General features: G+C 34.9%; 2 protein-coding genes across 6 annotated transcripts; one reads left to right on the top strand and one right to left on the bottom strand.

Moving 5' to 3' along the window:
• Positions 1-845: 845 nt before the first annotated feature.
• LOC142505182 (F-box/kelch-repeat protein At5g15710-like) lies at positions 846-3,378 on the bottom strand. 3 transcript variants are annotated; one of them, XM_075618040.1, is made up of 3 exons: positions 3,037-3,378; positions 2,632-2,802; positions 846-2,553 (listed from the first exon to the last, which is right to left on the bottom strand). In XM_075618040.1, exons 2-3 carry the CDS (start codon positions 2,660-2,662, stop codon positions 1,244-1,246), a joined length of 1,341 nt encoding a protein of 446 aa, XP_075474155.1. In that variant the 5' UTR covers positions 2,663-2,802; positions 3,037-3,378; the 3' UTR covers positions 846-1,243. The 3 variants fall into 3 exon arrangements, with proteins under 3 accessions (XP_075474155.1, XP_075474156.1, XP_075474157.1); XM_075618041.1 differs by having other exon boundaries at positions 2,632-2,799; XM_075618042.1 differs by having other exon boundaries at positions 2,632-2,758.
• Positions 3,379-4,527: 1,149 nt separating this feature from the next.
• LOC142505122 (DNA-directed RNA polymerase 2B, chloroplastic/mitochondrial-like) lies at positions 4,528-14,348 on the top strand. Of its 3 annotated transcripts, none has more exons than XM_075617954.1 (19): positions 4,529-5,659; positions 6,627-6,842; positions 6,924-7,057; positions 7,144-7,210; positions 7,468-7,526; positions 8,258-8,375; positions 8,463-8,576; positions 8,730-8,861; positions 8,947-9,363; positions 9,784-9,834; positions 10,210-10,280; positions 10,934-11,018; positions 11,203-11,355; positions 11,633-11,707; positions 12,333-12,422; positions 12,514-12,561; positions 13,131-13,245; positions 13,331-13,434; positions 13,934-14,348. In XM_075617954.1, the coding sequence occupies exons 1-19, from the start codon at positions 4,730-4,732 to the stop codon at positions 14,042-14,044; spliced, it is 3,090 nt and encodes a 1,029-aa protein (XP_075474069.1). In that variant the 5' UTR covers positions 4,529-4,729; the 3' UTR covers positions 14,045-14,348. The 3 variants fall into 3 exon arrangements, 2 of the variants coding, with proteins under 2 accessions (XP_075474069.1, XP_075474068.1); XM_075617953.1 differs by having other exon boundaries at positions 7,141-7,210; XR_012804377.1 differs by lacking the exons at positions 13,331-13,434; positions 13,934-14,348 and having other exon boundaries at positions 4,528-5,659; positions 7,141-7,210; positions 12,322-12,422.
• Positions 14,349-15,788: the final 1,440 nt, after the last annotated feature.

Raw genomic sequence — 15,788 nt, 5'->3', positions numbered from 1 at the left:
TAATATGTTTCAGTAATTTTATTTTGATGTCATCTTAATTTTGAATTTTTAAATAATCATACAATCACTAACATAAAATATTATTATAAAAAAATTATTCGATAATTTTAATATAATCTCTAAATATTTTAAACAAACATTATTGTACATTAATTTTTTTTAATATATATGTATGGGATTAGGAACTTTGGTAATTTAGCGTTAAGTTCTTGACGAATTTGAATTCACATGAACAAGATCAAAAGAAAAAAGAATATATCAAGTGAAGAAGAAATTTGAGGATAATTTGAGATATGAAGATTGCGTAGATTTTTGTGAGATATATATATATATATTCGTGAGATGGATTGACTCGATCCATATAATTTTTAATGATTGGGTCGAGGTCAGGTCGGACTCTCACAATTCATGATTAAGTAGCTGTCAAATGAGGGTACAAATTTTGAGTCAAAGAATGAAAATCACATTCCATCCAGAACAGACGACAAATGTATTAACCTTGAAAACAAGATAAGGTAGCTCGCAAATCAGGGTACAAATTAGTCTCACGCGCATATAACAAATTAGTCTCACGCGCATATAACAATTTAACTGTGACAGGATTGCAATCAAGCCAATGATACCCCGATAATTCAACAGTTCCAGTTGACAAACTACCCAAAATTATCAACACTTGCTCCTTAGACTCAAAGAAATGAAACATCTAATTTAAAAACACTGATAAATGACAAATGTAAAGATTAAAGATACATGTGAGGATGCCACTCGTTCTGTTTTAATCTATGGAAGAAAGAAAGCAAAGGTGCTCTTAAATTTATTTTTTTTACAGAAAAAACTATGTATCATCAGGATAGCCGGATAAAAGTTAAAACCATAAATACGATTACATATTAGCACAAGTATGGCTCGTTATGACAGTGTAAGAACAATGCTGTGGCGTTTAAAGTGGAGAAAGACCAGATTCATCCATCCACACCATCGAAGACTAGAATTATTTTCTCTATGATAGAGATCAATATCATTCACCTTCTAGTAATTTTCAAGTCAAAAGGCATTCTAAAATACAGCATCTACCACTGCTACTTGCAAATATTTGTCAATAACACAAAATGAGAGTACCATGACAGGCTCAGCTTCAAGGAAGGACACAGTGGTAACAAGGGATCGTGAATTATTGACCGGTGAAATAAGGAGTATCCAAATGTTGGAATATTTGACCTTGGATTCTTGATGGTAGCCAAGATCAATAGAACATAGCATCAAATCTTGGCTCATAGAAACAGACCTGGCTGTTGTACGATTGAAGAGCACATCCAGCAATCCAAGACCACACTTTTTTATCGACATCATAGAGAAGACCTTTCCCTTGGTTCCACGATGTGAAACATATCAGATTATCCTGACCAAAGCATTCAAATCTTTCTGCTGATAATCTCAAGAGAGCACGAAAATACCTAGGTGGCATCCTGCTTACCTCAACCCAAACAAATTTCGAATGATCAAGCTCCCATATCCTCATGCTTTGAAGAGTACTATAAAGACCAATTCTTCCAACTAGAAACAGACGCTTCTGTGTTCCGGCCACTAGATACCCATCCAATAAAGACCGAGGAAATTTTGCAGGGATGTGTTCCCAGCGGCCCGTATCCATTCTATACATCATCAAACCCAGTGGTGAAAGAGTCTCCAAATACAACCTTGAGTCACAAAATGCCATCTTTGAGGAACAAAGATTTACGGCGGGCATGGTTTGGTGAAGCGACCATTTGCAAAGCTTAGAGTCATATACTTCCGTGGGCAAAGACTTGTCACCATAAATATCACTGGTGGCTATAATTTTAAAAGACCGATCCTTCCGATCAACTACCATTATCAACTGCCTTTGTTGATTATAATGCATACTTGGCAAAGTCCTCCAAGTTTGTGTTAGGGGATTACAAACTAATGTTTTGAAAGTCAATCCATCCAATCCCGAGAAACAGACCAGGCCCCCTGATGAACCAACCAACCAGAAAGCCCACTGTGGCAGAAAAGTAAATGGAATCCGAAACCACTGTTTCAAAGGCAAGCTGAAAACTGAGCATTGAGGAGTCTGTGAATTTTTCCAAAATGTGAGGAGGCAAGGCCCATGGGAGGGAACTTGTGAATGGAACTTCAGAAAGCCATTGTCTTGCAAAATTGAATTCCATCTTTTACAAACAGAACGGAGCCGAAAAATCATGAATGGTGGAACTCTAGCCAATATTTCATTTAACAAATCTTCTGGCAGCATGGCCCAAATGTTATCTTCCATCTGGATATCCGGATGTACAGATTTACAAAACGTTGCCATAATTTCTTCGTCTAAACCGCGTGGTTTGGTCTTAATCGCCTTCTGCCTAGACGGACTCGTGTTCCTCGACCCCATCCTGCCAAGAGGACTGGTATTCCTAGATCCACTTCCTCCAAAACTTGCTTGCCAGTGTAAAGTTTCCTCCTCACGGAAAGATCCACTTCTCGCTGATCCGGAATTTGATGCTTTCCACCCAGATTCAGAAGCTTCTCCGGTCATATCTAACATGCTATAAATACTCAGTAACTTAAAACAGACCTAATGTCGAATATTTTGAAGAATCTCGTATCCCCAGTCACCTTCCTTGCCTCCGAGACGATTGGATCTCATGAATTACACGAGATGGTATCAATTTATGGCCTCATTTTATCATCCAATATTCTGATTATGCAGTTCCAGCGACGATTCAACAACCAGCAATAAACCCTGGCGCAAATAAACGATGCAAATGGACTTGAAACTCAAGTCTTCTGTAAAAACAAACAATCAGATGGGGAAAAAAACCATTTACCTAAACAACAAAAATTCTAAGCACCAGTAGACAAATACAAGTTCAAATTTAAATTGGACATTTCATGATCCAGATCCGAATCGAAGCAATTGAAAGCTCAAATAATAACTAGATAGCAAATATCACAATTTTCAGTCACGACCAAAAAAGGCAAAAATACAGAATAAATAGCAGCAAAAGAGAGACGGGTTACCTCAGATTCAATTCAATAATCCTACTTCAGACATCTACATAGTCAATTTTCTTCAGCTACTGACTATATATTCATCAAACCACAGTTTTTTGGGTTTATAATGAAACTCGAACCCTAACCTGTGTGACTCCCACTTTTCCTATTATCTTGTTTCATTTGATTCCTAAACTCATCTATCGCTTATGGGTTTTTGTTTCTTGCTCTTACGGAGTTCGAATTTGCTATTGATTCTTGTTCCTTCCGCTCTGATTGGAAGAAGAACAACTTCTTGAGTAAATGAGAGAGAGGAGAAAGCCAGAATGACTGGGTCAGGAATAATGGATCATGGGCCTAATCCTTTGACCCTGAAACTTGGGTTGGTAATTTTATTTTTAAAGATGTAAAAGCCTAATATACTAACGAGTATTTTGGCAAGCAACAACGTGTTTTTCGTATTTTTTTTTTTTCTTTTCAAGTTTCATAAATGATTAGTGATTAATTTCATTTATATTATCAAATAAGATATAATTCTTAAATTTAGAATCGAAAAAAGAAGTATCGTGACACCAAGTTGTTCGTTTTTATTAGACCAAGTATAAAATATATTTATATATATTTGTGGGTGTGCATTGAGGAGATAGTAGACACAAATAAATTGAGTAACTAATTAATAAAGAAAATTTTAGTAAATAAACTTGTAGGTAATGATAAATAGATTCTTGGATTTTTCTTAGAATATCAAATCTTAGGTAATTATTGTTACGAGTCAAAATGATTAAATGAAAGTTGAAATCATATCGTATAAAATATATTATAGTATGATTAATTCCAGAAAAACAAGAAAAAAATTGTTGCTTCCACGTAAATGTGTGTGGGGGTGGGTGGGTGGGTGTCTCTCTATATATAGACAAAAATGTAATTATGACTTGGCTCCAATTCAATACCTGAGCATTTTTCAAAATATTTAATTTTGATTTTTTATAATATACATACATTTATGTACTTTAGGTCAAGATTGGTATGTTGTTTGAAATAAAGTAAGAATTGAATCAAAAGTTATTTGTTTTGGGTATTTTACTTCATCATATGTACTAGTATCTATTGATATGTGATGTTTATTCACATTTTGTATTTTAAAATTAAATATAATTTTGAATTTATTTCGATAACATGTCGTTAGCTAACGATATGACATAATGACTTATTAGTAGGCTGAGTGACACGACAATAGATTCTTATGATATGTCGTATTATTTATAGTAGCCCGACCAATATTGGCTAGAGTTCCACCATTCAGGAATAATGACAAATACCTTGTCGATGTTTAGTAATGAGTGTAATTAACTTTTTTTATAAAATGAAAAAAGGAAATGTTGTTGCAAAATGGGCTGAAATGAAGAAAGGAAGGAAGCAACGGTTTTAGTAATTGGATCGACGTAAGAATTAATGAAATCCTTTTTGTGGGCCATTCCCGATCTGGAGCCCAAATTAAAGTTGGGGCAGTAGGCCCAAAGCGCCAGTGGTCGGCTACCCGGAAACCGGAGTTTGTCTCCCTCAAGGTTTTTCTGTCTCAGGAGGGTTTATGGAAATGAAAATTGATTCACAGAGAAGAAGATATTTTTCGAAGAATTTAGCTGTCAAATTCTGTTCTCAGGAGTTTTGTGGTTGCGAAGCCGAAGCCTCTTATTCGATCATTGCGAGTTGAATCAATTTGATGAACACCTGTAAAACCCCTTCAGCCTTCACCATTACTCATTCAGGTATCCAATTTAACAAGTCAGAAGTTTTCATCATAAATACCCCAAGGAACCCCACAGTTATGTGGAAAAATATTGCCGAAAGATTGATTACTTCGAATTCAAGAACCTCCTCACTCACTCGAACTTTGAGCTATCTGAGATTCTCAAACAATTCTAATGTTTCACAATTCGAGTTTAAACCCCTGTTTGAGCTTGATTCTTACTCCAACATGTGTTTACCTGGATGTGGTAGTAGGAAAATTAAAGATTTCTCTAGTCGAAATGAGTACTTGGCTGGACTGTTACGGCATGTTGGAAGAGAACATGGGAACTATGACGGTTCTCGTCGCAGAAGTTATGCTACTGTGGCGGAGGCTGTGGAGGTGTCCCACACCGATTTAGAAGAGGATAGTATTCCTAATGTTTGTGCGGCTGATGAGTTTCAAGAACTTCTGAATGAAGTCAGAAAAGAGGAGAGAAGAAAGTATTCAATGCAGTGGAGACGTCAAAGGTATGTTAAAGGGATGGGAAAGGGGAAGTATAGAGCTCTGAAGAGGAGGCAAGTGAAGATCGAGACCGAGGCTTGGGTACAGGCGGCTAAAGAGTACAAGGAGCTGTTGAATGATATGTGCGAGCAGAAATTGGCTCCCAATTTACCTTACATGAAGTCTTTGTTTTTAGGATGGTTCGAGCCCTTGCGTGACAAGATAGAGGAAGAGCAAGAGTTCATTAGGACAGGTAAGAGTAAGGCGGGATATGCCCCATATTTTGATCAGTTGCCTGCGGATATGATGGCTGTTATTACAATGCATAAGCTAATGGGCTTGTTGATGACTGGGGGTGAGCATGGATGTGCGAGAGTGGTACAGGCAGCTTGCATTATAGGTGATGCAATTGAACAAGAGGTTTGTGAGCTGAGACACTTGGCTAACAAATTTCAATTATTGGCTTTGACGCTTGGATGTTGTAGCTTTAAATATGACTGGCTGGTGAAGTTTCTTAATTACCAGCTAAAAGAAAAATAAAGTCATGCTCTTATTATAAGTTGTCGTTTGATTTGCACAGTTTGATTTGCATACATAGGTTTGATATATGTTCTGATCTAGTTCCCTTCATAATTTCTTCAGGTCCTTGGTCGATATTTAGTTTGAAGCATTCAATTGATATTTCAAATCGCATTTATTTAGTTCAGTTCTAATTCTTTGAATTCCCGTAATGTATTTATACATGTACATTCTTGACCTTGATTGTTCTTGTGTTCAATGAACCTATTAAGATGAACATAATCCCTTTTATGATTGTTCATCTCATCTATATTTGAATTCTCTCCATAATCCATAAACTGTTTATGTAATAAACTCGATCGAAATCATGTCCTTATAAGTTATCTTACAGTTCGGTAAAGCATATTGCAGTGTATGTCATTTAGTTAGTATTTGCAAAAGCTTATTTTAAGTGTTTCTCAGCTTCTACACATAATTTCCAAACATTTAATTGACTAGAAATTTGAAAGCACTTAAAATAAGCTATTGTAAACGCTACCTTAAAGATGTAACTTGTAACTTCTAGACCATAAAACTAGATGTTGTAAGAATTTATCATAACCAACGCCCATAGTCAATGCTTTACAGTGTGGCACATGGCTATGATTCTTTTTTTTGAAAAATATCATAATGGTCTATTCACGTTAGCTTTATTGACTGCATGAGATTCCTTTCAAACTTGCAGTTGTCAATGCATGTCCTAGTGGGCAGAGCGTCTGAACTTGTGCTCTCTTAATTTTACTCAATTATCCCTGGCTCTTTTTTCCCTGAATTATGATGAGGGCTGTCTGTGCTAGTGCTTATTTTTAACAATCTCATCATGGATCAGGTGAGAATACACAGATTTCTGGAGAGCAGAAAGAAGAAAAAGGTTCAGAATGATATGGAGAATGAAGGAGATGGATCTAATGACAATCCCCAAGAACAAGAAAATATGAGGAAGAAGGTGACTAATTTGATTAAAAAGCAAAAGCTGCGAGCAGTGAGACAGTTAGTTAGTAGGCAGCATGAGGGAAAGCCATGGGGACAAGATGCTAAAGCCAAGGTCTGAAATAACATTGATGATCATTGCAGCAAGAAATAGTTTTTAACGCATTTATGTCAATTAAGTTTTTTTAGCTCTCAGGTTGGAAGTCGTCTCATTGAATTGATTCTGCAAACAGCCTATATTCAATCTCCAGCCGACCAGTTGGCCGATGGTCCACCTGATGTTCGACCTGCATTCATGCACACTTGTAGAACAGTAACAAAAGAAACAAAGTAAATTGATTCCCTGTTTGATGTGAGATCCTATAAATATACTTTTTCATTTCCTCAGCAGCTTTGAAAAAACCTCTTTTTAGCAGGACAGCCAGCAAAAGATATGGTGTCATCCAATGTGATCCACTTGTTCGGAAAGGGCTAGAGAGAACTGTAATTTCCCTTCTATTTATTTACTTCTTTGTAATTTTCGTACTGAATATAATCATTCTGAATAATTATGACGGTGAAGGATGAATAAAGAAATCGGATTGATTAAATCTGTTAGTTCTTATGCATTTTATGGGCATGAAAGAAACAGACTCTTATTGAAACATTTTAACTTGAAAAATCTTTAGTTACCTTACACTTTTTAATTCCTTAACATCACGACTGCTTTTTAAACTTTATGAATTAACATTTAATTGCAGGCCAGGCACATGATCATCCCTTATATGCCAATGTTAGTGCATCCAATCAAGTGGACAGGGTATAACAATTTGATTTTCTTTACCCTTTATCTGTAGTCTTGATTTTTTGTTGAAATCGAATTCTGATCGACCCTTCCAATAAGTGTGTTTTTGGAATTTGTCATTTGATCTATGGTTAATTCACCAAGGAACTCTAATCAGTTTTTTTTGCCAAAGTATTATTTTGTTTTTAAATTTTTAATGCTGTTTTTTTTAAGAATGTGCTGCGTCCAGAAAGCAAATACTGGATCTGAACTGATGAATCTCACCATAAATTTTGTACTCTTATTGGATTCAGGCTGATTGATTTAACTTTTGGGTCAGGTCAAGTTAGGTTTGCCTGTTGTCCCCTGATCAAGAACTAGTCATACCCCTTAGAATGTAGCGTTATTCATTACTTGAATAATTCCGAGGTTTATACATAGTGGACCAGATCCTTATCCAGTCCATTGATGATATATTGTTGGTTGTAGGGTTGTGTGAAAATCTGTCTGGAAGATATCTTAAATGTATACAGAAGTTTTACTTTGCATCTTGCTCTGTTTTGTTTGAGATATCTATCTTCTTGCATGGGAAAGATGTTGGTCAATCTTAAAAGCTTCGACACCCCAACTGTTGGCAGGTTTTGTGACTGGTTGGCTCCATAGAACCAATTTCCCAATTCGATCTTTGAATAATGTTGAATTTCTGGATTGAAGGGTGAACTGCTTTTTTAGTCAGTGTTCATGGGTATGGATGTTTTCTTTTGTAGGTATGACAATGGTGCGTATTTATACCTGCCTTCATATGTAATGCGCACGCATGGTGCACGACAACAACGCGAGGCAGTAAAGAGTACTCCTAGGGAACAACTAAAACTTGTATTTGAGGTTTAGACTTGTTTATTTTTCTTATCAATTTGGTAAAGTGTGACTGATATTCTTTTTGAAATTTGAATTTCCATTCTTCATTGCTAGGCACTGGATACCCTTGGAAGCACCAGATGGCGAGTGAATAAGAGAGTACTTGATGTTGTCGATAGAATATGGGCTAGCGGAGGTCGTCTTGCTGGCTTAATTGACCGTGATGATGTAGGTTAATCTTGCACTTTTTATTTTAATTTATCTTCTCAATAACTAGACTGATGCAATCTATTTGATTGATTATGTTGAGCAGCCTTTTGCTTGTCGGGGTATTTCGCTCACTTGTAAAGTAACTGTTGCTAATTCTCCTTTTTCATGCAGGTCTCTCTGCCAGAGCAACCAGATACAGAAGATGAACAAATTATTAAAAAATGGAAGTGGAAAGTTAAAGCTATCAAAAAAGAAAATGGTGAGAGGTATTCACAACGTTGTGATACAGAGCTTAAACTTGCTGTAAGATACAATTTCCCCTCACTCTAATCTTGTCTGCATTATTGGATGAAGGAAATCAAATGTAACTTTCTTGATATTGGACCAGGTTGCACGGAAGATGAAAGAGGAAGAAGGTTTCTTCTACCCTCACAATCTTGATTTTCGAGGCCGTGCATATCCCATGCACCCACACTTAAACCATCTAGGGTCAGATATTTGTAGGGGAATCCTCGAGTTCTCAGAGGGGCGGCCCCTTGGAAAATCAGGCTTGCACTGGTTGAAGATACATTTGGCAAATTTATTTGCCAATGGTGTAGACAAGTTATCTCACGAGGGTCGAGTATCTTTTACTGAGAATCACTTGGATGATATATTTGATTCTGCTGACAGACCACTTGATGGAAGGCGATGGTGGTTGAATGCGGAAGATCCATTTCAGTGTTTGGCTGTATGTATCAATCTGGCTGAAGCTCTGAGAAATCCATTTCCAGAGACAACACTTTCACATATTCCAGTGCACCAGGTGTGTTTTATTCAACAGATTGTTTATTTTAAATCTTTAGTGAACTTATCTCTCCATACATTGATAGAATAAAAAAGTTGCAATAGTGGAAACTAATTTGTCTTTTACATATATTGATGGATTATAAACACATTTCGTTTCCGAATGTTGTGTAGAACTGTAGATGCTCTTATGAATTTATTTTGTATGTTCCTATTGTTGTAAACTTCCCCCAGGACAAATATGAATTTATGTTTCAATAATTTTTGCCACCATTATAATTTTTAGGGTGTGAAAAATACACTTTTGCTTATTTGATCGATGCATTTTAAAGAAGTATTTTCATTTGTTGGGAGGTTTTTTATGACGGGGTTCGTCAGATTTATTATATTAGTCTCGATCTTTCTATCATTTAATATTTCTTGGTGTGCAAATTTCTAGGATGGTTCCTGCAATGGCTTACAGCATTATGCTGCCCTTGGTAGAGATAAGGTAATTTTTGGTTTTTCGATTTTGTCATGGATTTTTTTGTTCTTCTCAAAACAAGTGTGATGCTACTAAACCATATGTAATAGTATAAGCCCTGTGAAATAATGTGTTTTTATCTATTTGGGAAGTTGAAATTTAGTGCCTGAAAAATGTCTCTAAGAATTCCATACAGATTAGTTCTTACAATAGCAGTGATACAAAACTCGCATAATGACTCATCCCTTGCATGATACTGGCAATTGTGACTTTTTATGTCGAAGCTTTCACTGGATCTTGCCCATCGTCTTCTGTTATTCTTGTTAATCCCATAATATTTGGAGAACTTTTCTTATCACTCAGACCTGTATCATTATGACTCACTGAAATTACCAAAATCAGTTAGGAGCAGCTGCTGTTAATTTGGTTGCTGGAGAAAAACCTGCTGACGTTTACTCCGGAATAGCTGCCAGGTACCTCGATTTCCCAAACCATGTGATAAGTGCATGGGCAACATTTTTCTTTCCGAGGCTCTAGCGATGGAGGTGGTTGTATTGCTGTCTAAGATCCACTAGCGTTGCTCCTACCACTTTGAATACATTAATAAAACATCTTTGGTTTTATTGAAGATTGTTATGTAGTATTTTGCATGATAAACTTCCAAAGTAAAACTTGGAGAAGATACCAGCATGAAGTAACTAAATAAAAGATTTGAAAGATTATTCAAGCATCTAGATTGAGTCAGAATTCCTTTCTTCCCCACATATGATATCAAATGTAACCACGTAGTTTTCATTTTTAAATTTGGAGGTGACAAAAGAGATATCGATAGTTTCTTTGTGAATGTAAGACACTGGAAACTAATGTCTCTGTTGATATCTGAACAGATTTACCACACATTTTTCCCAGGACTTGATTAGTTCTTTTGTTCAATATGGGTAAAGAGTTTTATACTCTACAGGAAACATTTTTCCTTACTATCTTTTACTTTGAAGATAGTGTAATTTATTCTAGTTCACAGAATCGGGCTGATAAAAAATGTTATTTACTCAGAGAAATTGAATCTCGAGGCACACATGGTCATTTTGAGATCAGTAGACAAATTCCTTGATTCTAACTTCAACAGGGTTCTTGATATAATGAAGAAAGATGCGCAGAAAGATCCTACAATATTCCCTGATTCATTGCGAGCAAAATTATTGATCAATCAGGTTAATACCATTCTTTCATGCTTAAGTTCTACTATCCTTATTTATCAGCAAGATTATTGATCAATCAGGTTAATACCATTCTTTCATGCTTAAGTTCTACTATCCTTATTTATCAAACTGATTGTAAGCAAAATTAATGTTAATGGTTGTTGATAACTTTTGCTCTATGTCGAAAAATATCCAGGTTGATAGGAAGTTGGTTAAGCAGACAGTGATGACATCAGTGTATGGAGTTACTTATATTGGTGCTCGAGATCAAATAAAGAGAAGGTTAAAAGAGCGTGATGCCATTGAAGATGATGAAGAGCTCTTTGGTGCGGCTTGTTATGCAGCAAAAGTACACCATACTTCTCTCCTGCAACTTTTATTTATATACACAAGTACCTTCTGTTTGATAATTTTTGGTAAATTGTATTCGTTGTGAATTTATTTTTCACTACTTCATTAGTGCTTGTTTGAAAACTTCTTATTCGATGATCTTCCAGCGACAGTGAGAGGTCGTAGTGCCTTGTTTATAAATCCTTATTCACGTCTTTTCCTCATCGTGTAGTTCATATTACACTTTTCTTTGTGAGCTTGATAGTTTGAAACTTTTGTTTATTGGTACCTGATAGATTACCTTAACTGCATTGGAGCAAATGTTCGAAGCAGCTAGGAGCATCATGGGCTGGCTCGGAGATTGTGCGAAGGTGAGCACTTTAGTTTGCATGAGTAATATGCTTTATTTTTTTACAATGTTACTGACAGTCACCACAGAAAATTTTAGATAGAGTAACATAGCTTATGGTACTTTAAAATTTGAGTGTATGAATTAGATTGTGGAATCATTCTCATCTTTAACCGCACTATATGCTACTAATAGGCATACAAATAGGAAGTTTGATAAATCTTGAAGTGGCTCCTTTCTTTCAGGGAAGTCAGCTCTTTTTAACTCCACATAAAGTAATTGAAACCCCGCCAACCTCAAGAACTGGTTGTCTATTACACACTCACCAACTCTCCTTTTTTTCCGGGGGGAGGGTGTTATATTAACTTTTTGCCTTTGGGTGAATACCCGGGCCTCGATGTTACTTATTTTCAGCTAGTCATAGCCGATTTACCCCATGTCCCCAAATTCCCACCATCAGATTTTCTGAGATTCACCTTTACTCCTGCTTTATCGACCACCTATTTCATAAACTCATGGTAAATGACTAGCATTTTGATATTAAACAAAACAGAGTTCTTTTACATTTTACTGCGCTAGCATGTGTGCAATTGAACATTTTACCTGTGGTTGAAATATTTCATTCATTAACTACAGACCTTTAACAGATTATTGGATCCGTGAACCAACCGGTTCAGTGGACAACTCCACTCGGACTACCAGTGGTTCAGCCCTACCGTAAAGTAGGAAGACATCTTGTAAGTTTCATTAAACTTGTGCTGACATATATTTACTATTTGTCAGCATTTTCAAGTGGTCAAACTGCCAATAATAAATTATATATTGCAGATTAAAACTTCTCTTCAAGTTTTGACTCTGCAACGGGAGACAGAAAAGGTAGCTTTTGAACCTCGCTATTTCTTGGTTTTGTTTCTCTGATATCCGGCTGTGAATATTTTTTTCCTTGGATAATATCCAAGTAACCCCAAGAGCACAAGCAAAACCTTCACTCTCCTTATTTTTCTGAAAGTCAGTTACTGGTTTAGTGATTATTTTTTATGTATGGTTAATGTCAATGACCATTCGTGTGTTTAAACTTTTTCCTGATTGTAGCACTAGATTAGGTCAGGCTCAACCCCACGCCCTTCATAAAATCTTTGGTTAAAGTATATTGGTAAGTGTCCGATCGACCCCAACCTTTGATGGCTATTTGAAAAAGAAATCTCAGAAACCTCGGAGCCAATGTTCTGAGATACAGTGCTCTTTTATACTTATTTTCTGAAGTTTATTTTCATTTGGTCAGCCAATTTATTGCATATCAGAATCAACATTTTTAGATAGTTGGATTTGTTCTTTCCTGATTAATCATCATATCTAGTCTAGTATTGGTAGGCATGATCTTGGCCAGCCAGCTTCCTGAGCCCAATTTTTTTTATATATAAAAATTTGATTACGTTGTTTTGCAGATAATGGTCAAAAGGCAGAGAACAGCTTTTCCCCCGAACTTTGTGCATTCCCTCGATGGTTCACATATGATGATGACTGCTATTGCCTGCAAAAACGCAGGCTTAAATTTTGCAGGTCTTTCTCAATTCCCACTTTCATCTGTTCTCAACATTCTAATGCCAATCTTCGACTTCAAATTGCCCCAATCTTCTAACTGTAGGTGTTCATGATTCGTACTGGACCCACGCATGTGATGTTGATGACATGAACCGAATACTAAGAGAGAAATTTGTTGAACTTTACGAAACTCCTATTCTTGAGAATGTAAGCATCTGAAACTCCTTTACTTTATGTTTACCAGTCAAGTCATATGTCATGGCATATCAAATGAATGTGAGATTATGACCTTTTTGCATGTAAAAAAGGTCCACCTTAAGCGATCCTTTCAGCTACCCATATTTTCTTTTTATGAGACTATGATTCAAATTATTGAACAGGGTAAAATATTAACACGATCATTAGACACCTGCAATAAGCTCGAGTTTTTAGGAAAATTTATAACTAATATGGTGTAAGAACTCTTGTATTTCATTAAGTTGGGTTGGAATATTTATGGCTTAGATTTTGCTGTGTAATGTTTGATCAGCTTTTACATGTATACCTGGACTATTAAATTTGAGCACATATTCTTTGGTATCCTGTTTCCATGTGGGGGCATCTTTAATGAATAAGAATTTGCACTTATGATTAGTTTGAACTTTTGGGATAGCTTACTTATAATTGTAGCAATTTCTCCCTTCTTACTAAATTCAAAATTAAACAGTTGTTGTTGGGGTTTCAAACATCTTTTCCTTCGTTGTCTTTCCCTCCGTTGCCTGGTCGAGGGGATTTTGATCTCAGAGAAGTGTTGCAATCGCCATATTTCTTCAACTAAACTGGCAAAGCGTGCTGTCACAGTATCATTAATTTTAGGGAATGAGAATAAACGAGCTTGGCTTTGCCCTTTGCCATAAGGTCGATTAAGGGTCATGAAAATATGAGCCTAAGAATATCTCCTCGAGCATTCTAAGTCAGTTCATTCTTCATCTTCAAAGCGTGGAGCTTTTTGTACAGAAAAATTGTTGTATCTAAAAGGATACTGATATACTAGTTTCAGGATAGCACAAGTTGTAATGTATACCAACTGTTTCAGGATACCTTTCCCTAATCATATTTATAAAACATTGCAGTTGTGTATATATATTTGCATATGTTGTTAATGTCGGTCTAGGTACCTTGTATGCCTTCCACTCTTGACTTTATAATATATATATGGTATATATATAGAAGTATGTGTATCCTTTTTATAGATCTAGAAGAAGTCAATCTTTTTGTTGTCCATTTTTGCAATGCAGTGATTATCATTTACAATGTATGCTTGTATACGGAAGGAAAAAAAAATTAAAATTTAAATACTATAGATATACAGACATTTATTTCATACCATAAATTAGGATGTGTTTATATCCATTTTCAGTTTATTAAGTTGTATAAATTTTTTATAAAAAAATTCAAATAAAAAATTCTAGGTAATTATTTAACCCTACTCAAGATGTATAGCATACAATAGGTAAACAATGTTTTTTCCCCTAAAAAATTAAAAAAATAATTATTAAATTTTTATAAAAATAAATATTTAAAAGTATTTAAATTTAATCATGAAGTTGGTTGGTTGCAAACCCGCGGCCCCATAAATAAAAAAAATAACAATTGGTTTTTTTAGTGTCTTTCTCACCCACCCTATTCAATTCAATGTATTTAAATAAAAAATCAAATACTCGATAAGAATACTAATAATAATTCATATAAAAAGCATTAAAAATAATAAATAAAATGGAAACTTTTTAAAAATTTAAAAGTTAATAAAATTAACAACATAATAATAACAAAATTAACAAAATAAATAATGAAAAATTTTGATCATACTGAAATGACCGACTGAAATTGTTTGATTCGAATTCATTTTGAATAATTCAAAATGTAGTATTTTAAAAAAATATTATTTAAATCAATTTTTTTAAAATAATTTAATTAATTTTGAATTACTTTTTAAGTTTAACCGAAATTTTATTCATCCACAAATTTTATTTATTGTTAATTTTAATTATAAATATTAAATTTGATAACATTATAAATATTATTATTTATTTGATAAAATTATAAATATTATTGTTAATAATTAGTTTATATGCTTTATTACCTTTTATAAATATTATTTGGTTTATTTATATAAAGAATATAAAAGCCAATTATATTTGTCAAAATATAGAACGAAAATTAAAATTTTATAAGAACTCGTGGGGCAAGGCCTTGAAATCCCGGCCCCTGGAAATAAACACCGGGCCCCGCGGAGCCGGGGTCTCAAATCTCACTGTATAACTAAAATTTTAAGTTTCTTTTTAAAATTTGTTAATTTTATGTATTATTAATATTAAAAAAAATAATGTTTTCTGGAACACTTGTTCTGAATAATAACTCTGATTATTATTGCGCAACTAGCAAATAGATTCAACTCGTCATGTCCGGTTCTTCTGTGCTGCAATCAAACATTTGTGGAAGAACACTTCATTTGCTCTAGTTCTACGAGATGTCAATCAATCTTGCACCTTGTGTCTTTAGCTGAAAGCGCATTTACTTAA

Source organism: Primulina tabacum, chromosome 10 (assembly GCF_025594145.1).
Source record: "Primulina tabacum isolate GXHZ01 chromosome 10, ASM2559414v2, whole genome shotgun sequence".
NCBI lineage: Eukaryota > Viridiplantae > Streptophyta > Magnoliopsida > Lamiales > Gesneriaceae > Primulina > Primulina tabacum.
Note: the sequence above shows the minus strand (reverse complement) of the source record. Positions and strands in the feature narration are given on the sequence as shown.